General features: G+C 45.4%; 1 protein-coding gene across 1 annotated transcript in view; it reads left to right on the top strand.

The window, feature by feature from the left end:
* The window catches only part of COL22A1 (collagen type XXII alpha 1 chain), a 304,788-nt gene that overhangs the window by 149,524 nt on the left and 133,580 nt on the right, over positions 1 to 21,684 (top strand). The window contains exons 13-16 of the mRNA XM_029913401.1: positions 8,504 to 8,557; positions 10,255 to 10,308; positions 17,318 to 17,371; positions 20,185 to 20,229. Coding sequence (XP_029769261.1) covers positions 8,504 to 8,557; positions 10,255 to 10,308; positions 17,318 to 17,371; positions 20,185 to 20,229 — 207 coding nt within the window. The remainder of the gene's footprint in view (positions 1 to 8,503; positions 8,558 to 10,254; positions 10,309 to 17,317; positions 17,372 to 20,184; positions 20,230 to 21,684) is intronic.

The following is a 21,684-nucleotide window of genomic DNA, read 5'->3' as shown; positions in this document are numbered from 1 at the left end:
TGGAGTTTGGCGCCTTGTGTCCATTTGTCTATTTCTGAACCAGGGGCGGCTAGGTACATAGTACAATGCCATCTCTAACATCTCTCTTAACTTTTTCAGCACCAAGGTCCTTGGCAGGAGCCTGTCTGGACCTTGCCTGCATGTCGATTTAAATAGGATTCGTTCAGAGACAAACACATACAGTGATTACTATTTACAAGGCACTGTAAGTACACTCGGGGTTTAACAAAACACAGGCACAATTAGCCATAGTCTTTGCTAGCCTTACTCCACTGACTTCATTTGGCCCGATCTGCCCTGAGAGCTGCAGGGAAAGCTGCATCAAAGGAAATATTGGCACTGCCACGCTAAAAACAAACCCCTTCATGTCCGTCTCTCTCTGTGCCGTGGCCACATGCTCTGTGGAATGCAGATTTGACTCCACTCTGCGGTTGTGGTGTTGTGTTTGTTCAGAACCATAAAAAGCAGAGGGCCTTTTCAGAAATGTAAGTGCTTCCAAAGGGGCTTGCACAAACAGCAGTTCTCTCACAGAGCTCTGGCTGGCACTTGTAGAAATTTAGTAATTTTCCTCAACAAAACTTGGAAACGCGGAGTGCTTTGGAGGACCGTAAGTCAATCAATTCTAGCTGATCTTTGGCCTCGGTTTCTGTATTTTCAGCCAAAAATAGGTCTGCAAACAATACGAATGTGCTGGGGTTTTTTCTTTAACTTTTGAAACTCTTAGAAACGGTGATCAGTCGATCAAACAGATCTTGGGGCTGTTGAATGGAGTCGTTTCAGATACTGTAATGAGCTCAGTCAGTGCACACGGAAATACTTAGACCCAAATTTTCTCCCTCACTGACTCTCTTTGCACCGTCTGCTGTGCAAAGGGGTAGAAACTGGCCTCTTCTTCCCAGCAGGGGATATCCTAGATGTGGAAGAGTCACTATCGGGCATAGAGCTGACAGAGGTGACTTCTATGCCACTACCATCATCCTCTTTCAGAATCCCCACTGTAGGCGGTGGTAAGGGCTTGCAAGGGGGAATGGTCAAGGGCAGGAAAGGATGGACAGTATGCTGGGGACCGTTACTGTCTTGGCAAACTTTACAGCAGCTCCTAGGCTTCTCTAAACTCTGCTGGGGCCAGGTCCAGTGCAGAACTGGCTACAGAATTGGGAAGCTGTAACCAGCTACCTCATTCGCCTATACCCGCTGTACAAAGTCATTGGAAAGGCCATTGGTTCACGTCGGCTGTTTTGCCCCACTCTGGTGATGCAGAGGTGGATCTGGCCTGTGGTCTTTCCATCGTACTCATAAGGAAGCATACAATAGACATGCTGGAAAATGATGCAGCACCTCCTCTCCTCAGGAACTCCAGAAGCCCTGGTGTTTCCCGGAGGCTCGGTGCCTCATGGAGCTCCAGCTGGGGGCAGCGTGTGTGCCCAGTGGGGCTGGACCTTCTGGGACAATTGAGCTCTATGTATTTTCCCTGTGCAATGAATGAAACCATTACGGTATCTGTTTACAATATGGTAAGGGTTCTTAGCCAGCCTTTTATCAATTCCCTGTACATTAACAGCCTGGTTTTCCAGTGAGGCTGAGAGCACCTGTAGCTCCCATTGAACCCTGAAAATTAGACCATATGTCTTCTATATTTATTAAATCAGAATGAAGTGCAGTGACTGAAGTGGGCTGTTCTTTTGTTTGGTTTTGTTGTGGGTTTTTTTTCCGTTTTGTTTTTGGACGAATGATCTAAAACAAACTCTTAGTTGAGATGAATTGCTGGTCTCCCGTAGAAGCATAAGGTAATGCAAGCTTTGATGTGAAATCTGCCAAGATATTAATAGGGTTTTAACCTCATTAAACTAATACAATTCTGCACCTGGGCTTTCAAGAATGCAGTCATCTGTGTTACCTCTGGTCAACAGCTTTCGAAAGTGGAGCTGGGTGAAATATCCACTGCAAAAATCTCAAGCATCTAAATTTACCTGGCTTCGACTTCACAGAACATTTACAAAGTTTAATGAAATTTCTAAAAATGTCGATGAAATGTTGCATGGAAATATTTCCACGGGTTGGCTGTTTTGTGACAAATTTTTAAAGCCTCATTCACTCCAAAATTCACAGGTTGTTACCTCTGAAAAACAAAAAGCTAGAGGAGGAGGAGGGGAAAGTGCTGGTGTCCTTCCAACGCTACATGGTCTAATGCAGTGGCTCTCTCACTCTCAGACAGCTGTATCCCTTTCAGGAGTCTGATTTGTCTTGCGTACTCCCACGTTTCACCTCACTTAAAAACTACTTGCTTACAAAATCAGACATAAAAATACAAAAGTATCACGGCAACCACTATTACTGACAAATTGCTTCCTTTCTCATTTTTACCATATAATTATATAATAAATCGATTGGAATATAAACATTGTACTTACATTTCAGTGTATAGTATATAGAGCAGTATATGTACTGACTTTGCTCGTGCTTTTTATGTAACCTGTTGTAAAACTCGGCAAATATCTAGATGAGTTGACGTACCCCCCAGAAGACCTCTGTGTACCCTCAGGGGTATGTGTATCTCTGGTTGAGAACCACTGGTCTAATGGATTAAACGCATGCCAGGGAACCAGGAGAGAGGAAGAGGTGGCCTTGGCACTAATTAGACCGAGACTCAGGAGACCCGGACTGAATTTTCATCTTTGCAACAAGTTTCCTCTGGGCCTTGAAAATACTAATAAAAACATGCACAATTTATGAAAAAAATACCTATGTGAATATAGTTCTGGAGAAAGGTGGCAGCCCTACAGCCCGCTCGCAGCCAGAAAACGGTTTATAATATGAACCACAGCAGTGCAGAATTCCCCACAATTCTCATCTAACGAGCCTCAGTCCTGAACTGGAGAGACCATCTGTAAGGGGGAGACAATAGTTCATTTTCCTTTCTTGTTCAGCTCATGGCCTCTAACTGAGAGTGCCAATTAGCAGTGGTGGTTTTGTCATGCAGACTCTTCTCAGTTAGACTGTGACCATTACCTCACTGCAAAGAGGACATTGGATATAGTACAGATGAACGTTACTTTCAATCACCGGGCTGAACTAGGGACTGGTGGCACTCGTGGTGAATGATCCCTTGCCAATTACATAATCTTACAAGTGAGACATGGAAAAGACCTGTTAGCTCGCCCAGTCTGTGACAGTGCCAAAGGAGGATCGTTCCAAGCCTGTAACTCACCTAGTCTCATTGGACTGACTTTTGAAGGACTCCCAATGTCAGTGCTGGAGGCACCTCTACTAATGTTGGAGTGACTCTGTCAAGGCTGTATCCCCACTTTGAACTTTAGGGTACAAGAGTGGGGGCCTGCATGAGGACTCCTAAGCTTATCTACCAGCTTAGCTCTGGTCCGCTGCCACCATCTCAAGAATTCCCTCCCTGAGAAGCCTTGAGAAACCTTTCACCAATTCCCTGGTGAACACAGATCCAAACCCCCTTGGATCTTAAAACAAGGAGAAATTAACCATCCCCCCTCCTTCCTCTCACCCTCCTTTCACCAACTCTGGGTGAATACAGATCCAAACCCCCTTGGATCTTAAAACAAGGAGAAATCAATCTGGTTCTTAAAAAAGAAGCCTTTTAATTAAAGAAAAAGGTAAAAATCATCTCTGTAAAATCAGTATGGAAAATAGCTTTACAGGGTAATCAAACTTAAAGAGCTCAGAGGACCCCCCTCTGTCTTAGGTTCAAAGTACAGCAAACAAAGATAACCACTCTGGTAAAAGGTACATTACAAGTTGAGAAAACAAAGTAAATCTAAGACGCCTTGCCTGGCTTTTTACTTACAAGTTTGAAATAGGAGAGACTTGTTTAGAAAGATGGGGAGAACCTGGATTGATGTCTGGTCCCTCTCAGTCCCAAGAGCGAACAACCCCTTAAAACAAAGAGCACACACCAAAGCCTTTCCCCCCACAAGATTTGAAAGTATCTTGTCCCCTTATTGGTCCTTGGGGTCAGGTGTCAGCCAGGTTACCCGAGCTTCTTAACCCTTTACAGGTAAAAGGATTTGGAGTCTCTGTACACAGAGAGCTGTTACCCTTCCCTTTATAGTTATGACAGACTCGGTCAGAAATTCAGTTTCATTGTTATTAAAATAAGAGGCACCTCCACATAAAAAAGGAACCAGTGTGAAAGAGACAACAAAAAGGATCTAGAATATGCACTGTCTAACATTTCCCCCATGCGCTCTGTATAAAATGGAAAAGTCAAGTGAATTACTGTTTGAATTGGAAGGCAGCAGGGCTAATTACAGTCTAAATGCATGTTTAGGGCTGATTTTTGCCATTACTTTCCTGTTTAGATAGTTCCCATCTCCATTATCATAGGTCACAACCCAGAGTTTCAAATAAAATATGTGATTATAGGCCACAGCTGTTTTCAAGCTGAAGACATGTTTGTAAACTTGGCAGCTACGTGAGGAGTTGCAAGTGAATGGGATAAAGGCAGATAAACATGACTTGTTAGCTTAAAAAAGTCACTGAGGGATTATTCTTCTATTTCAGTGTCCATTGCATTGGCAGTCTAGGATTTGAGACTAACAAATAACTCTAATTCATTCCCTGACCCTTCCCTACACCTGCAAGCCACCTCCCTTCCTTTATTAAATCAGTTTGTTTCAACATACAGATACATTCTGATATAAACTTTATGATGAAACCCCCTTTGAACTAGATGATCCCAGTACAAAGCCACATATGACAAGCTGCATTCAAGTTACTTCTGTAGCACTGTCACCCCAGGATCTCAATATACTTCACATAAAATATTGGAATGATTAGTGTAGACAGCACCTCCACAAATATTGAGTGCTGCATTTTGATCTTAGCATTAAGTTGTTGTCTTGTATATTTTGTTGTATCTGACTTGAGGGAGAGGGGATCTTAGGAGGAAGTTTGAGTCATGCCTGTGTGTGGTGGAGTTGTTACTTGCAATAAACCCTTTGAATTCTATAAGTGAGTATTATGATAAACATAATTTAGTCCTAAGCAGGAAATGTGTTGTACTTCTAAAGTGTGCTCCTAAGGGGCAGGATCACCAATTTAACTCCCTTGCCTCCTTTTTGATTGACAGATAAGTCAACCAACTATCTCTTTTCATTAAGGATGAAATTCATTTCTCTGCTGAGGGCCAGTACAGGCAGTATGCCCCCTTTAAGTCATGTTTTCAGGACCTCAGTGGGATGTAAGTGGCGCATAGACCCTGTACAAACCCCTTTCGCTGGGGTGAATGCCAGCCTAAAAAATAAATACAAGTGAACAAAATCCATCCCTCCATCCCCAGTGAAAGCCTGTCTAATGTTTTTGTGTTTCTGTTATGCAAAGTACATCAGAACATTATGGTCATTAAATTACTATTGTATTGACTCACTAAGACTTTGTCTACACTAGAAAGAATTTTCCAGTATCTCTACTGTACCATCAAACCCTCTGAGTGTAGGCACAGTTTATACTGGGGGGGAAAAAAGTCTCTGGGTATAATTTATATCAGTTGTCCAAGCAAAATAAGTTATGTTTGGCTAAGGACTTTTTTTGCTGGAATGACTATGTCTACAGCAGGGCTTTTGCTGACACAGCTATGTTGGTTAGGGGTGTGATTTTACTCACTATCCTAAATGACAAGCTGTGGCGGCTAAACTTAACTGTAGACCAAGCCTGATGCTTTTCTAATGCTCAATCTATTCCCCAGTTTTTTCTCAAAGATTGAAACATTCACTTGGTCAAAGCACAGCTTTGAACGAGACAGTGCAATCCGCCCTTGTCCTTTTGTTAAGGCATCAGCAGCCGCTGATCCAGCCCTTGATTTGGCCAGGTGATTTCCACTGCTCTGAGGGATGGAAAGCAACTAGCCTGGTTTAACAATGAAAGTGGAAATCTACAAGCCTCCAGGCTGTAACCATGTAGCACCAGGCAGGGCTGAGTGGGGCTTCCCCATTGAAGGCACACTGTTAGACCTGCCTTTGGAGACGGGTGTATTCCTTCACTTCGCTCACGACAGGAAGGTGAGAGGGGCTGCTAAATGATCATTCAGACTGGAAGGGCACTCCAATCACTAACGCAATCTGCTCTTCGTGCACCTCTAGGGACACATCCTGGGGTTCACGGGGATCCCAGGTGAAAAAGATGTTCTGCTTGGTACGCCGGAGCCACCTTCTATCTTGTTCTTCTAATGCTTTCAGTGACATGGCTCAAGCTTTCATCCACTTAGGAGCCAATGTACTGGGTGCTTCTGGGAGGAGGAGGAGAAGCTGGGTGCCAAAATCCTGCATGCAGATTGGCTACCACCTGCCAGACTGACACAAAGAGGAACGAGGACACCTCCATTCATCCATACTAGTGTTGCCCCATCATGGAAAACAAATAGTGAGGAAAGAGGATTTTGTTTCCTGATTCCTCTACTCTGAAAAGGAAAGGGAAGGAAAGTGGTGACTGTGGGGCTGGGAGGGGGGAGTTTTGCTGATAAGAAACTGCCTTCTTACCTATGTTGCAAGCTTTTGTGTCAGGAAACAGCAGTTCCTTCCCAGGTATATTGACCTCTCTGAGCAAATGAACATCAAATTTGCTGTTTGCTGGTTTTCTGTCTCATTAGGGAACCATTCAAATAGAGCAGATCTGATCTGTTCTCCCTCCCCCGCCCCCTCTCCCCCACATTATAAATTCCAAACTAAGGCTCTCTGTGAAGGTTCAGTTTGCATGAAATCTGATAATGAAAGTAATGACTTTAATTTATGTATATGCAATAGATACTTTGCTGAAGCCAGCTATTATTAACCCCTAAGAAGTGCCATATATGCCGTTAAATAAATAAAGGGTTAGATTCTGTCTCTCTGTCTCACATTGATTAGTACCTTCCTCCACAAATATATTTTTTTGAAGTCAACGGTTCCACTCATGGAGTAAATGACTAGAAATATGAGTAAGGGTGGCAGAATCTGGCTCTTGATTTATTGGTATTGTTTGGTGTGTTTGTATCAGTAAATCTCTGTGTGTGTACATATGCGCAAAGGCAACCTTCCCAGGTAATATATGCATAGGCAACCTTAATTCTTGCATCTTGAGACTTCTGAGTGCTTGACTTTGCAATCTTAATATTTTTTAATTTATTTTTTTATATGCGATTTCCTAGGTTTTTAAACAAGCAGACTGAAAAACAAACACACAAAAACAAAAAACAAAACCCTAACAAAAAAACAAACAAACAACAGAAAGTCCATCATTACATAGAGCCATTACATAGAATATCAGGGTTGGAAGGGACCTCAGGAGGTCATCTAGTCCATCACATGCAACCACATTGTCTCCCACATGGTTTAAAACAGGGGTTCTCAAACTGGTGGTCGTGACCCCTCAGGGGGTCCCAAGGTTATTACGTGGGCGGTCGCGAGCTGTCAGCCTCCACCCCAAACCCCACTTTGCCCCAGCATTTATAATGGCATTAACTATATTAAAACGTGTTTTTTTTAATGTATGGGGGGGGGTCGGACTGCTATGAGAAAGGGGTCACCAGTACAAAAGTTTGAGAACCGCTGGTTTAAAAGCCAGGTCAATCTTTTTAGATCCACTGCATAGACTTCTGACTGTTGAGCTTCCAGAGTAACTGTTGGCAGTAGAAAGTTGTCATCTCCTATGTGGGCCAGCCAGTAGAAGGACATGAGGTACACGTTTTACCAGTCGGATTCCTGGCACTGGCTGACAGCAAAGGAATGTTGAGACTCGGGGCTGGTCTGCATGAGGAAATAGCCCAGAATAGCAATTGCAGAATAGCTGCTCTTGAAGTAGCTCTCCATTGTTCGAATGGAATCTTTGGAGAAATTAGCAGCCAGACTCTAATAATGTCTACTGAGCATGTGCAAATTGAGAGGTTTTGGGGCATATGAGCCGGCAAAAGGGGAGGGATATTTACAGGAATATCAAAAGGTGACATCCATCCCCATGAAATCTCAAGTCCCTGCTGCAATGCACGGAGGCACCAGAACATCTCAGCAAAACAGGGGTGAGAATGTTTTTAAGATGGGTCAAACAACATATTTTTGTGTAATTGCATTCTTGGAAACAACTGATCCTTTTTGGCTGAAAATTTCCAAAAAAAACAGTTTGCCTGAAGCAGACACCTGGGATGGAACAGTTTGGCCAGAATTGTTAAAATTTGGCAAGTTACGAACAACTGAAATGGGGTTGGGAAGACAAGGGGTAACAGTAATAAGATCGCAAGGTTACACGTGTTATTACTGCAGTGGTTTTATATTGTTTTCTTTTTAAATAAGTTAAATGAACAAGGGTATTGGCGAGTCCCTAACAGCTCACTTGCTGACCAAGGAGTGTTAATGTTGGCAGTGGGTCCTCTTGAGACTGTAAACAGTAGGTGCTCTCGGTGAAGTGATTTTTCTCCTCGCCTGTTCTTCCCTTGCTGTATTACTCGTGTCATTGTGCTTTCAGCTGATGTTAATATTATGCTGATGCTGGTTCCGTTTTGTTGCAGGGATCCCCAGGCTCACCTGGCCCCCCCGGGAGGGACGGAGCGAAAGGAGAAACCGTAAGCTTTTTTGTTCCTTCCTTGTAATCCTTTCCTTTCAGCGTGAGGGAGGCAGTGGAAATCAATCTCTGTTGAGTGGGATGTGCCTCAGGGATTTGTGTGACCATTTTAGCAGGAACAGAAACAAATGACAGGAGGTTAATGACCTCAGCATTGTCCCTTACATGTTCGCAAAGACTGTGGACTTCATAGGGATTAAGCATATTGAGTGACTCCAGGGGCAGAACCGTTACAATTCATTAAGCTGTGAGAGGGGGACGCCTGGCAGGCTGCAGTTTGGGACTTGCTGCTGCTGTGTTGGTTAAGAACTGCAGGCACAAAACTCAGCCATTTGTTTCACCCCAAAGGGCTACCAGCCTGTGGAGATGGTAGGAATGGAGAATGACTGGAGAAGGGCAACAGGGAAGCCAATGTTGGCATCCCAGTCACAAAAGCAGAGGATTGAACATCTCTCGGTGATGCATACGCTGGTAAAAGCTCAGGGATTGGGGAGCGCTGCAGGCTTTGCAGGAGGAAACTCAAGCATGCTGGATAAAATGCCCTTAGCCTGAATGTTGCAGAAGGGGACAAATGTCCAAGCATTTTCCAGCACCCTTTATAGGTGTACTTTTCTCAACGTGTCACTAATATTTTAGCCCTGCCCTCCGGGCCTCTAACCTCCTACCTCAACCACGTCTATGCTTGAATCATCTGCCCATTTAACCTCTTCTCTTACCTCCCTTTTGCTAATCTGCATTCTTTGCCTGCCTCCCTGTTTGCTGTTCCTGGTGCAGGAACCCATTGGCCAGGTAGCCCCTGCTCCCTGGTGGTAGTTTAGCTGCAATTGAGGAGAACTTCGGTAAAGGATTCCTTTGGGAGGTCAGACATACATGAACTAATAACAGGGAAGGGGTACATAGCAGAATGCTCTCTTGCTTCCCATCCCTGTCATGCTGTGTCTGGAGGTAGCCCAATTCTGCCACCCACAGTGTTTTTTGAGAGGTACTTCCAATATTGCAGGTCATTAGATCATCCCAAAATACCTTTCCGAATCAATGCAACTGTATCATATTGTACATGAAACTGATCTGGGGGTGATATATGGCGACATGGTGTCCTAACATCATAACCTTCCACTGCCCTGATATGATCGGTTCATTGCACTGGCCCGACTGTTAAAGATCACATTTGTGGTGTAGCCTTTAGAGGCCTGACCAATTGTAAATCCTAGGTGGCACAAGCCCTGGAGATGACATTTTGTTGCTTAGGAAGCTGCCTGCAAAGAGCTAATGAATGTCCAAATATATCAATGGTATATTTACTTTGGTCTGGTCCCATTATGGTCCCTCTTGAGAAAAAGCACACTGTGGACTTCAGGAGCTACCCCTTTTTCCAGAAGCTGGGAATGGGCAACGGGGGATGGATCACTTTATGATTACCAGTTCTGTTCATTCCCTCTGGGGCACCTGACATTGGCCACTGTCAGAAGACAGGGTGCTGGGCTAGATGGACCTTTGGTCTGACCCAGTATGGATGTTCGGATGTTCTTATGTTCACATGACCTGTGGAATGTGAGCACTGGAGGCAATGTGGAGCGTCCATCAGTAACATCCTTGCATCCTTCAGCGGTGGCTCTTTTTTGTACCTTCCCTAAACATTTCAAAATTGAATGCAGGCATTTGAAACCACACAACTAACCCATGTGCTTTTCGTTACAGGGAGAACCAGGGCAGCCAGGGGCATTTGGACTGCCTGGTCCAGTGGGCCCTAAGGTGAGTCTCTTCATTCGCTCTAAGTCCACACTTGTATTTCCTGCCTTGACGTTATGTGTACCTCTGGTTTCTTGGAGTTGATTTGTGATTGTTATTCTTTGCACGCTCCCTCGTGAGGGAACAAGCTCCCAGCGTTAGGATAATGCACATTGCCTAAAAAATATTGTTAAAACATCAGTAAATCCATCCATGCTCCCAGGGAGGGAGGTGAGTATTATCGTCCCCATATAACAGGTGGAGAGAGAGTGACAGAGCATAAGGCTTGAATTGTCAAATCTCCACTAATTTTGGGTGCCTCAGTTTGTGCCAATTCGCAGTGACTTGGCAATGTACAACTTACAACAGCATTTACGTCCCCTCTAGATTTGGTTCAAAGAATGTCTTCAGGAGTCTGGATTCAGTAACGCCCAGCTGAGCCCTACATTGGGAACAAGCCTGGATCTGACAGGCTGGGTTTATGGCCTCGTTCTGTCCTCATTGACACAGATCCAGCTCCTATTGACTTACTCCCTTATAACTGGGGGCAGAACTGGGTCCGTAATGTGCATCAAGCGGAAGAGGTTGCCGCTTCATCTTTATAACACAGAGATGCAGCCCGCTGACAATACAGGTGCCTTGGTGCAACACACCATCTCAATCCAAGTGGCAGCGCTTGCTGAAGCAGGTAGCCTTTGTGGGTCACATTTCCATATGAAAGATGAGGGGGGCCAGGAGGTTAAACTATAGAAAACTATGAACTGCACGTAAATGGTGTAATAGGCACAGCAGGTTATTATCTGCCTAAGAAAGGGGCCAGACTGAATTCACAGGGCCCGGTTCTGCTCCCACTGAGGTCAAGAGGAGTTTTGCCTCTAACTTGAGCAGGAGCGGGAGCAGGGCCTGCTGGAAGGGATTCAGGTCCCGTCTGGCACAGAATAAGAGGATCCATGAAGCAAACAAGCAGCGTTCATTTGTACAGCGCCCAGTAGACGTGTTAGCCAGGGAGAGATGGGCAGGCCCTTTCCCTAATTGCCTGTCACTTCCGTGGGTGAATGTTTATAAACTGCCACGGTTCCCATAGGGCCTGCTCACAAGCACACATGTATTAATCACTTGGCTGAAATGCTTGGCAGCAAACCAGTGAATGCAGGAGCAGCACAGGGGTTACATGCAGCAGCACAAAGGGGCTCATTGTGGAAGTTGCATGACAGAGCGTTCTGCAGAAGATGAATGGCAGCTGTGAATGTAGGGCTCGGCTGGGAGAACAGGGGGCAGCATTTTAATACGGTCGTTTGTAACCTAGGCCCTCTCTTTCCTAATGACTCTGGGTACACTCATCATTCAGGGGGATTCAGCAGCAGGTGACGTGAATTGAACTTGTCACCCATACGTCCTGGCCGGCTGCGTGGCTCCAATCTATGGCCTAATAAATAAATCCACGTTTTCTGTGCATCTTGAATTATTATCAATAATGGAACAAAAGCCAGATAAACTGGTGGCTTCTGTGTAATGTCTGTGCCATTTCCTCTTCCTGGTGCTGAGTTCATCATCCTCATTTGGAGTCTGCTCTGCATATTCCTTTCCCTAAGGACTCGGCCCTGCAGGGTGCTTAGCATTTCTGTGAGTTGCTGAGAACCCTCAGCAAACCTTGAGCTCACTCAGCACCTCACAGGATCAAGCCCTTCTAGAAAAGAAGGTGCATAGCTTCATGAAGTGATGACAGAGAGGAGATATGAAAACTGCCGGCAGGTATTTAATAGGCATAAACATGATTATTTATTTGTATTACCATAGCACATAGGAGCAGGAGAGGAATTATTTAGGGTAGTACAAGGGGCACGTCTAGGACACTGTATACACATACTAAACAACAATTAAGTGACATGGCTAGAAGTGGTAGGATGCAGTTGGGAAAGGGAACGTTTCGGTTGGATAACTTCACAGATATCCTGGGTAAGGTGTATGAGTCTGAACCATCTCTTAAGAGAGGTAATAGGAACCTCATTGTCTGATTTATCTAACAGTAGACTAGACAAGGCCCTAGAAACTATATTCTAGGGAACAATCCAACCGTAGTGGAGGGGATGAGTCCCAGTCAGCCCCTTACATGGATAATGTTATACAAGGTGAAAAGCTGTATCCAGAAATTCACCCAGAAGAAAACATTCAAAGCTGGTCTGCATGGGGTGGAGGAAAACACTGTTACCACATAGGATCAGAGCGAGGGACGGGGAAGTGTCACGGAAGCTGGACTCAGAACCACTCCCATTCCAAATAGTGGTGGTCCCTGGGCCAGCCATTGTAGGTCAAATGCCTCAAGAGGCACCAGAGAAGAAACGTAACTGAACAGCAGCCCTGGAGTGACTCTGGAGCTGTGCAGGAAACAGCACCTAATAGAGGATGTAAAAAGCAACAGAGGGTCCTGTGGCACCTTTAAGACTTACAGAAGTATTGGGAGCATAAGCTTTCGTGGGTAAGAACCTCACTTCTTCAGATGCAAGTAATGGAAATTTCCAGAGGCAGGTATAAATCAGTATGGAGATAACGAGGTTAGTTCAATCAGGGAGGGTAAGGTGCTCTGCTAGCAGTTGAGGTGTGAACACCAAGGGAGGAGAAACTGCTTCTGTAGTTGGATAGCCATTCACAGTCTTTGTTTAATCCTGATCTGATGGTGTCAAATTTGCAAATGAACTGGAGCTCAGCAGTTTCTCTTTGGAGTCTGGTCCTGAAGTTTTTTTGCTGTAAGATGGCTACCTTTACATCTGCTATTGTGTGGCCAGGGAGGTTGAAGTGTTCTCCTACAGGTTTTTGTATGTTGCCATTCCTGATATCTGACTTGTGTCCATTTATCCTCTTGCGTAGTGTCTGTCCGGTTTGGCCAATGTACATAGCAGAGGGGCATTGCTGGCACATGATGGCATATATAACATTGGTGGACGTGCAGGTGAATGAGCCGGTGATGTTGTAGCTGATCTGGTTAGGTCCTGTGATGGTGTTGCTGGTGTAGATATGTGGGCAGAGTTGGCATCGAGGTTTGTTGCATGGGTTGGTTCCTGAGTTAGAGTTGTTACGGTGTGTTGCGTGGTTGCTGGTGAGAATATGCTTAAGGTTGGCGGGTTGTCTGTGGGCGAGGACTGTTTATCATCTCCCTCTGCTTTTCCCCCTGAAGTACACTAGGCTCTAGTGACATTAGATTATGCCAACTTGGGTGACATCCACAAGTGCAGCGAACTGGGACTCGGAAGATTTTGCATGTGTTCCTGGCTCTACCCCAGCCTTCTTGACTGACTGTGGACAAATTACTTCATCTTTAAAGTGTCTCTCCATCTCAGAAAAGATATCTTGGAATTGGAAAAGGTGCAGAGAAGGGCAACAAAAATGATTAAAGCTATGGAACAGCTTCCATCTGAGGAGAGATTAATAAGACTGGGACTTTTCAGCTTGGAAAAGAGATGACTAAGGGTGGATATGATAGAGGTCTATAAAATCATGACAGGTGTGGAGAAAGTAAATAAGGAAGTGTTATTTATTCCTTCTTCTAACACAAGAAGTTCTTTAAAATACAGCCAGCTCTCCTGGACTCCTTTCCCCCTCATGTTATTCTCCCAGGGGATCCTGTCCATCAGTTCCCTGAGGGAGTCAAAGTCTGCTTTTCTAAAGTCCAGGGTCTGTATTCTGCTGCTCTCCTTTCTTCTTTGTGTCAGGATCCTGAACTCGACCATCTCATGGTCACTGCCTCTCAGGTTCCCATCCACTTTTGCTTCCCCTACTAATTCTTCCCTGTTTGTGAGCAGCAGGTCAAGAAGAGCTCTGCTCCTAGTTGGTTCCTCCAGCACTTGCACCAGGAAATTGTCTCCTACATTTTCCAAAAACTTCCTGGATTGTCTGTGCACCGCTGTATTGCTCTCCCAGCAGATATTGGGGTGATCAAAGTCCCCCATGGGAACCAGGGCCTGTGATCTAGTAACTTCTGTGTTTATAAATTCTTCTTACTGTGTTTATGAACAGTGCTTAGCACAATGGGGCCCTGATCTCGAGGGGGTCCTTTAGGTGGTACTGCAACATGAATAATAACAATAAACCAGTATGATTATGTCTGTATGTTCAATAGATGGAAATGCATATAGCACTATGTGCTGGGAAGCATGGGTGTTTATGTGATGGCTATCATGGGCATGTACCATGTGTAGCTTAAATACATTCTGACAAAGTAATGGCAAGCATTCACTGTAGAGAAGTGAGCTCTGCCACCCAGCTCTCTCTCACCTGCCCCGATTAAATATAAAACGATCATCTCCTTTCACAAGGACTTTTATTTATGTGACGTCCTTTGGCTGGATTTTGGGCTCTGCTGTTTTAAGAAGGAATCCCAATTTTGTTGACTGTGCATTAAAATAGAAATTACTAATGGTATAAAAAAAACCCTGAGCCGTCTACTGACTACATTTATGTATAAGCGTAGAGCCGGTAACTGGGATTATAAAGGAGGTGGCGTTGATAATTGTAAAGGGCACGTCTCCTATTCCTGCTGTAATGATTGTTTTTTTGTCAGATCACTTATCTTTATTTAGCAGCACCTTTGTGGTGACGTTGAGATCTCCGGGTTCTGCTGCAGACTCCGAGGAGAGCTAACTGGGTCCCAGTTGTTCCCAGGTTCAATCAGTCTTCATTTACCCCCAGCTAAGCAGGAGACGCTCACAGACAACCATTCAGGCTCTATAGATGCATTTCAGGAAACTCAGTGAGCTGCTAAACTACTTGGCTGAGGGATTTTCCAGTCTCTTGCCTTAGGGTCAATCTTATGCATTTATTTTTTCTTTTAAGGACAAAGTGAACAATTGTTGCAGATTTCAGTAACTGTACAGTGAAACTTCCAGGGGCACAGCTAATGGCACTACAGCCTTCTGGTAATAGTACTTCATCCCCAAAGGACTTAATCCCCCTCTGATAACTGAGGATGACAGTAACGAAATCCCCTCTGATATAAGAGCTAGGAATGCCAATACAAATCTAATAAAAGTACCTTTTTGTTTTCGTAAAAAATGTAATGAGGTTAACTGCTTGCACTGCTCAGTGAGGTCTCATGGGGACATTCCTGCTGTACTCCTAGCTCAACTCCTTCAATGCTACAAATGTTCTCTCTCATCCAATTTTGTGGGTAAATTTAGTCCTTGTCAGAATGAGGGGCTGATCTTGCTGGCTCGAGCCAGATATAATGCAAACAGGGGCTGTCAAAGCTTCCCCCCCAAAAAACCCACCCTCGCCTTGACCTGGAATGCCTCCTGCTATTCCAGTTCATGGCCTCTGATTCTATCAGATTCTATGGTGGCTTTGGGATGGGAAGAAACATCCACAGAAGAGGGGGAAGAGGCCCATTGACTGGGGGAGAGAAAGCAAAGAGAAGGTACCCCCTGTCCGCCTGAGGCCCCTCAATGGGGGTAGGAAGCCACACACACTCTCGTCTGCATGAGTCCCTGTACCACAGTTTAGCAGCTGCGCGAGGCCTCATAAATGTGCTTGAATCTATTTATAAACCTAGTCACAAGTTTGTACCATAGTTTGCCTCCCTGACTAGCACAGTTCCCAACCACAGTATTTAATAAGTTCTTTCTGTGAGTGGTCTAGGGCAGGGTTTCAGCTAATATTTTGGTGTTTTAAAATATAACTCCCCCTCTGGGCAAACTGAGCTATAGCCTCAGTCCCCAAAACGGTGATTGGTACTTGTGGAGCAGAGTCCTGCCGTGTAATGTCCCTGCCAGAACCATGCTACTGAATGATGTTTGAACTTGCATGGTTCACATTGTGAGGCAAGCAGGGCCTGCAACACCACCAAGTTCCTGGTCATTTGTATTTGAATCTTGGTCACCAACAGTGAACATGTAGGACCCCCTCGTGCACATCGCTCTATGCGGGCACACCCTGCATCTCCGCAGGCTTCTTGTAGGATCGGGGCCTTCCTGAACTAACCCTCGTTTTGATGGCTTCAATTTGCTGGAAGTATCAGTAGCTGGAAATCATCAGCGTAAGCTGAACATGAAGGCTTGTTCTTTTCGAAGCTGCAGCCTTATGAGTTAGGAAGATCCAAAACTGGAGTTAACATAAGGGAAATGAACGTCCATTGAACTAGCAACCAAATCAGTTGGTCCAACAGTGCAATCTCAAAACACTCAGGGCTACATTCACTGATGTGTGTGTCTGTTTTGCGTCGATCTTGTGGGTGGATTCCCCCCAGCAAAGAACACCACCTCCTGCACTGTCCCACCTGCAGCCAGCTGTGTTATGGGCACAACATGAGAGCTTGCTGCATTGGCTAGCCCCATCTGGCAGATGGCACCAAAGAGACTTGGGGGGGGGCAGATTCATAACTGGCTCCCTTGCCCCCCCCCCCCCCCCCGACATAAGTGCACCTAAGAACCTGGTCTTTCATTTATGAACTATGTATTGGAAAACACAAAGAGAGAGTAATAACAAGTTTGAATCCCATCTGTCACTCTCCAGCCAAACATAAGAACACAAGGTAATGCCATGAACTTGCTTGCATTGTATGTGTTTCTCTGAACTCTGGGGCTTGCTTATCACCAAGAACTAGCTTCTACTGTCAAACATGCTGCCTTTATGGGTGTGTGTCTTATTCATACTGTTTTCAGAATGACTCCACCTCGCCCAGCCAAGAAAGGGGGAAGTGCCAAATTCATGTAATTGGCCCAATTAGCAACAGCTGATACAGAAATCTGCACGTGTCAGTTTGTCTTTAAGTGGCAGGTCTGAAAACCAAGTGGTAAGACCACAAAGAGCTTGGTGTGACACCAGTGCTGGTGTCTGAACACTGGGAGCAAAGGGAAAGGTTTGAGCTTCATTGTGGGTGCATAGCTGGGAGATGGAAGAACACTCAAGGCATTTAGTACAGATCCCCAGAGAAGCCAGCTCAGCATCTCACAGGAAGTGCCTGTTTAATTCCTGACTACGTTATTTATTGCTTTCTCTTTTGAATTAACCACTTGTCTTTTTCAATGTTTTATTTCCTCCCCAGGGATCTGAGGGCCAACCAGGTCCACCAGGAATTAAAGGCTATGTCGGAGCACCCGTAAGTCATGATTCTCTGGTTACATTTTATTAGCTAAACAATCCTTGAATCTGGAAACTTCCCCCACATTTTCAATGTATTCTGTACAACTGACTCTTCCATATGAAAATCTAGAGATGCCCGACTCTCCACTACGTTCCCACAGTGAAACTTCCGCAACGTCTGGGGAATTACTTCTGACTTATGCCAGATGTGTGTAAGATTGGCATCAGGCCTGCAGAGAATGGTATTTAGGAATTACTAGGAAACCTAACATTTTGGATGGGTTGCTTTGAGCTAGCTTGTGTGCCACCGTGTAGCAGTATTCACACTGCAATGTTATAATGTTGTGTCTTGTGATGCAACATTTAATACATTGCTTCACAATTGGATCACAACACAATGCAATGTGACCTCATGACGTAATGATGTTTTGAGAAAGCTATTTTGGAACCCTTTAGGGCCCTGTATATTAGACTTGTAGGACATGGGATTACCCTGTGGAATTTGCATCAAGCCCCAGAAAACCGGGACCGGTATCCAATTTGCAACCCAGCCTCCTGGACCCACCTTAGCAATGACGTGGACACTGTACAGGCTTACCTAAGTGTACTGTGGGGTGTACTGACTTGACTGTTTGTGCAGCAGTGCGTTTAAATGGAATGCCAGACTTGCTAATGCCTTAAAAGGCTCCCTGTACTGGTTGACTTGTTCCTTTGCAACTCACCAGATAGAGGCCTGTGTTTTCGGAGAAGGTTGTGAATTTTCTTTCCTGTCATGTATAATGTTTACCTGACAACTGAGGAGCCTATAGGCCTCCTGGGTCTAAAACCAATGAAAGTAAGAAGAGAATCTGGTTGTTTGCCTAGGCCTGGCTGTGGATCAGTACAGGATCACTACCCAACTGTCCCGAAAAGTAAAGAGGTGTCTGCCTAAATTGTCTATTGAGCTGCAAAGAGGCGCAGCAGCTCCTGGGCAGATCCCAACAAAGTGTTAATAGTGCAACAGGCACATTTGAGGCAAGTCAGGAGAACGTTTTCCTCCTGCCTCTTGAACCGCCCTTTTACGCAAGGAGGACAGCTCCGCCGTGCAGTACATGCGGCGTTGCTGATAATCTGTTCATAATAACCCCATTCGTTTTCATCATCAAGCTGGCATTTGGTGTGCGCGGTTAGAGCGGAGCAGGGCTATAATCATATGCTCTGATGCCCAAGCGGGCCCCAAGGTACTAGTGCACCAGAGTGGAGTCATCTTTTTTTAACCTCTTCCACTCTGCTTTGAGAAGTGGCTGGGTAGGACTTTGCTTTCTAGAACAGGGTACTGCAGAGTTCATTTTTGCTCCTTCTGTTTGTCTCTCTCAGTGAACTCAGCTAACAGCATCTGCTGTAGCTAAGATAACATTAAAAGAGCTCTATGAATCCACGTGTTACAGGGCACCACATGAGTCAAGGAGGAAACATCTCCCCTAGCACACAAAATTAGGTGCATCACAGTGCCTGAGGTAGATTGTGGATTGTTTGAAATCATTTGGCATTGGCCACAAGACATGAGGTGGGATGGTCGGTTTCTTTCTGGTCCGGTAATTCTTAAGACCCAGAAGGCTTTTGTGACCTCACATCTGGTATAACTCCATGGCAGTACTGTAAGATAGAGTACATTTGGAGGTGCCTCGGATCTCATGAATGAAAGGCATTTGGAGGGGACACTCCAGGACTTAGTGATTCTACACTGGCACACTAAAGATGAGCACTGACAATTATACCTCTCCATACCCCTGCTGATAAGTTGCCGAGAAGACAATGGATAAGCTTTGAAAGTGAACCCCAAGGAGAACTCAAGTGCATTACATCTGCCTGACTTTCTCCCAGGCATGTTTGTGCACGTTAAACCCCTGGAGAGGCATGGGAAGGGAGGAAACAAGAGAGAGGGGGAGAGAAAGCAGAGATTGTGTTATGGAGTGGCAAGTGTGCAATGCAAACAAGTGACTTTATCCCAAGCGAGAAGAGCAGGTTTTTCCAGCTGGGCAGTTTGATCACAAATATACTGTCAGACATGGACAGGCTTGTCCAGCGTTTGATTTCACTCAAGTATGTCCTGAAATCTTAACAGAATCTAACCTGTCCTCTGGACCAAACAAACCTAGGCAGGCAGTTCTCATTAATTTTCAGCTAAACCAGCTGCACTGTAATGTGGAGATGAGTGAAGTATTAAAATATGAATTCACCAGAGTGTAAAACATTTCACACACAAGCAGTTCCTGATGGGTCACCATGGACTGAGTGTGCGTGTCTTGTTGCCGTAGGGTTTCCCTGTTGTTTGCTCAGTTGCTACAAAAGAAGTAAACTACACCTACAATACAATGTGGCTATTCACAGTAAAGGTTAAATCTCTCCCCTCCTCCCCTTTGTTTGATCACTTATAGGTTTGTCATCAATGTTATGTGTGTAAAGTGCTGCCGTCCAGTTATCTGAGACACAGCAAACCCTACGGCTCCCAAGTTAATTGGAAAGCTCTGGGTTGCACTCTGTGCCCAAATTAGCTTCAATGGAATGTCGCTCACTAACAGGGCTGGGCGAGGCCCTGTTGAGTTGGGATTATTCAACAGCTGTCAACACTCAGTGATACCTGCTACTGTACCCACTACATTCTCCTTACCCACAGTTTCTTGCACCACATCGATGTGACATCCTTGCTTGTTTACAGGGCAGATTTTTCCAGGAATGTTGTCCTTCACTGCCAGAGGGTCAGTGACTAACCCGGCTCCTTCTCTGAGGAGGAAAATATGGACCATGTTGGATGAAGATTTGTAATTTCCCTTTTCTTTTCATTTTTAGGGTCTGCAGGGAGAAAGAGGAGAAAAGGGAACTCGAGGAGACAAGGTATCACTAGAGCATGTCAGAGCCACAGCCCAGGAAAGTGCTGGGTTGTTCTCCCTCTTTGCCTTTTGCTTTGTAAATGAATGTAACATTGGGGAAGGGTGCGAGGTTGATACCCCGGAGGCTGAGGTTTACAGCCCCTCCTCGCACTGCCCGGCACACAGCTATGAGCTGAAGTGACCTCTCACTGGGGTGAAACGGGAGTACAGAATCCCAGCCTGTTCATTCCCTGGGTGTCTCTGCTAAGAATGCCAACAAAGGTGTCGCTTGGAGTGGCAGCTGGGGCGTGTGCTCCTGTGATGTGTTCACCTGGGGTACCACCCACCTAAGAGATGGTAATGACCTTTGGATGCTACTGACCACAGCTGAAACTGGGAACCTAAAGATCAAGGGATTGCCACCCAATTACCAGCTCCTTGAACCACCCAGCTTTCTATAGCCCTTATTTTGTCTCATCACGACAAACACAAACTCACATGGGTTGCTGGCTTTGCTACATCAGGTAAGGAGTCAGGATTTCGTGTGTGTGTGTGTGTGTGTGTGTGAATCAGCTGCTTTCCCAGTCCAGCGTTCCAAAGAAGTGGCATCGCTTTCAAGTGCTTTGCTTCAGGCCTTTTGTGTTGGTGAATTTCCTTCTATTTCAGGTAGGGTGCAGGGCGCTCAGCTGAGACTAATTGTGATGAGGTGACCGACTGAAGGACTCAGGCGCTTCTTGAGCCATCACATTCATCGAGTAGTGTCTTTTGTTACTCTCTGCCACCAAAAATAAATGCAGAATCCACAGTCCTCGGTCGCCTCTGAGGAGCACGCAATGCAACTCAGGAGGTTGGGCTGCTAAGGTGGCTGTGAGCTCTTTTTATCCAGGGCGGGCTGCAGGTCACTGCCCTAGTGTAATTTAAATCTGTGGCTACTCCAGTATATAAGTGGCTGTCAGTGCAGCAACTACAGATTGATGGGGCACAGGGATTCCCTGGCTGGTAACTATTAATATCCCCATTTTATGGATGGGAGGCTAAGTGGCTGGTATAGCTGGGATGAGAACTCAGTACCTCTTGGCTCCCAAGCCTGTGCCCAGACCTCCCTGATCACAGGTGTCTCTGTATTGGAGTGGCATAGCCATTCGATAAGGGTGGACATGTGTTGTTATTTGCCCCATGTGTACCGGTCACATTAGACAGCACGGAAGCCATTAAAGCATGGCTGTTCTAGCTAGTGCTGAGGTAAGGAGTTGTCAGTCCATTAGAGATATGGGATGCAGAGAACAGCAAGGGGATGGGTGCCAGTCAATTCTGGGAGTTTGGCAAGGCCTTTTTCTGTTAGCTGGGGAGTTTGACCTATGTTTGGGCTCCCTCTACTGATAGCCAGCTGTAGGTGCATTAGTAGAGAGTCATCAGTAGAGCAGCACACGTGTACACACACACACACACACACACACACACACACACACACACACACACA

This window comes from Terrapene carolina, unplaced genomic scaffold (assembly GCF_002925995.2).
Source record: "Terrapene carolina triunguis isolate 2854851 unplaced genomic scaffold, T_m_triunguis-2.0 Scaffold58, whole genome shotgun sequence".
NCBI lineage: Eukaryota > Metazoa > Chordata > Testudines > Emydidae > Terrapene > Terrapene triunguis.
This window is presented reverse-complemented; position numbering and strand designations above follow the sequence as displayed.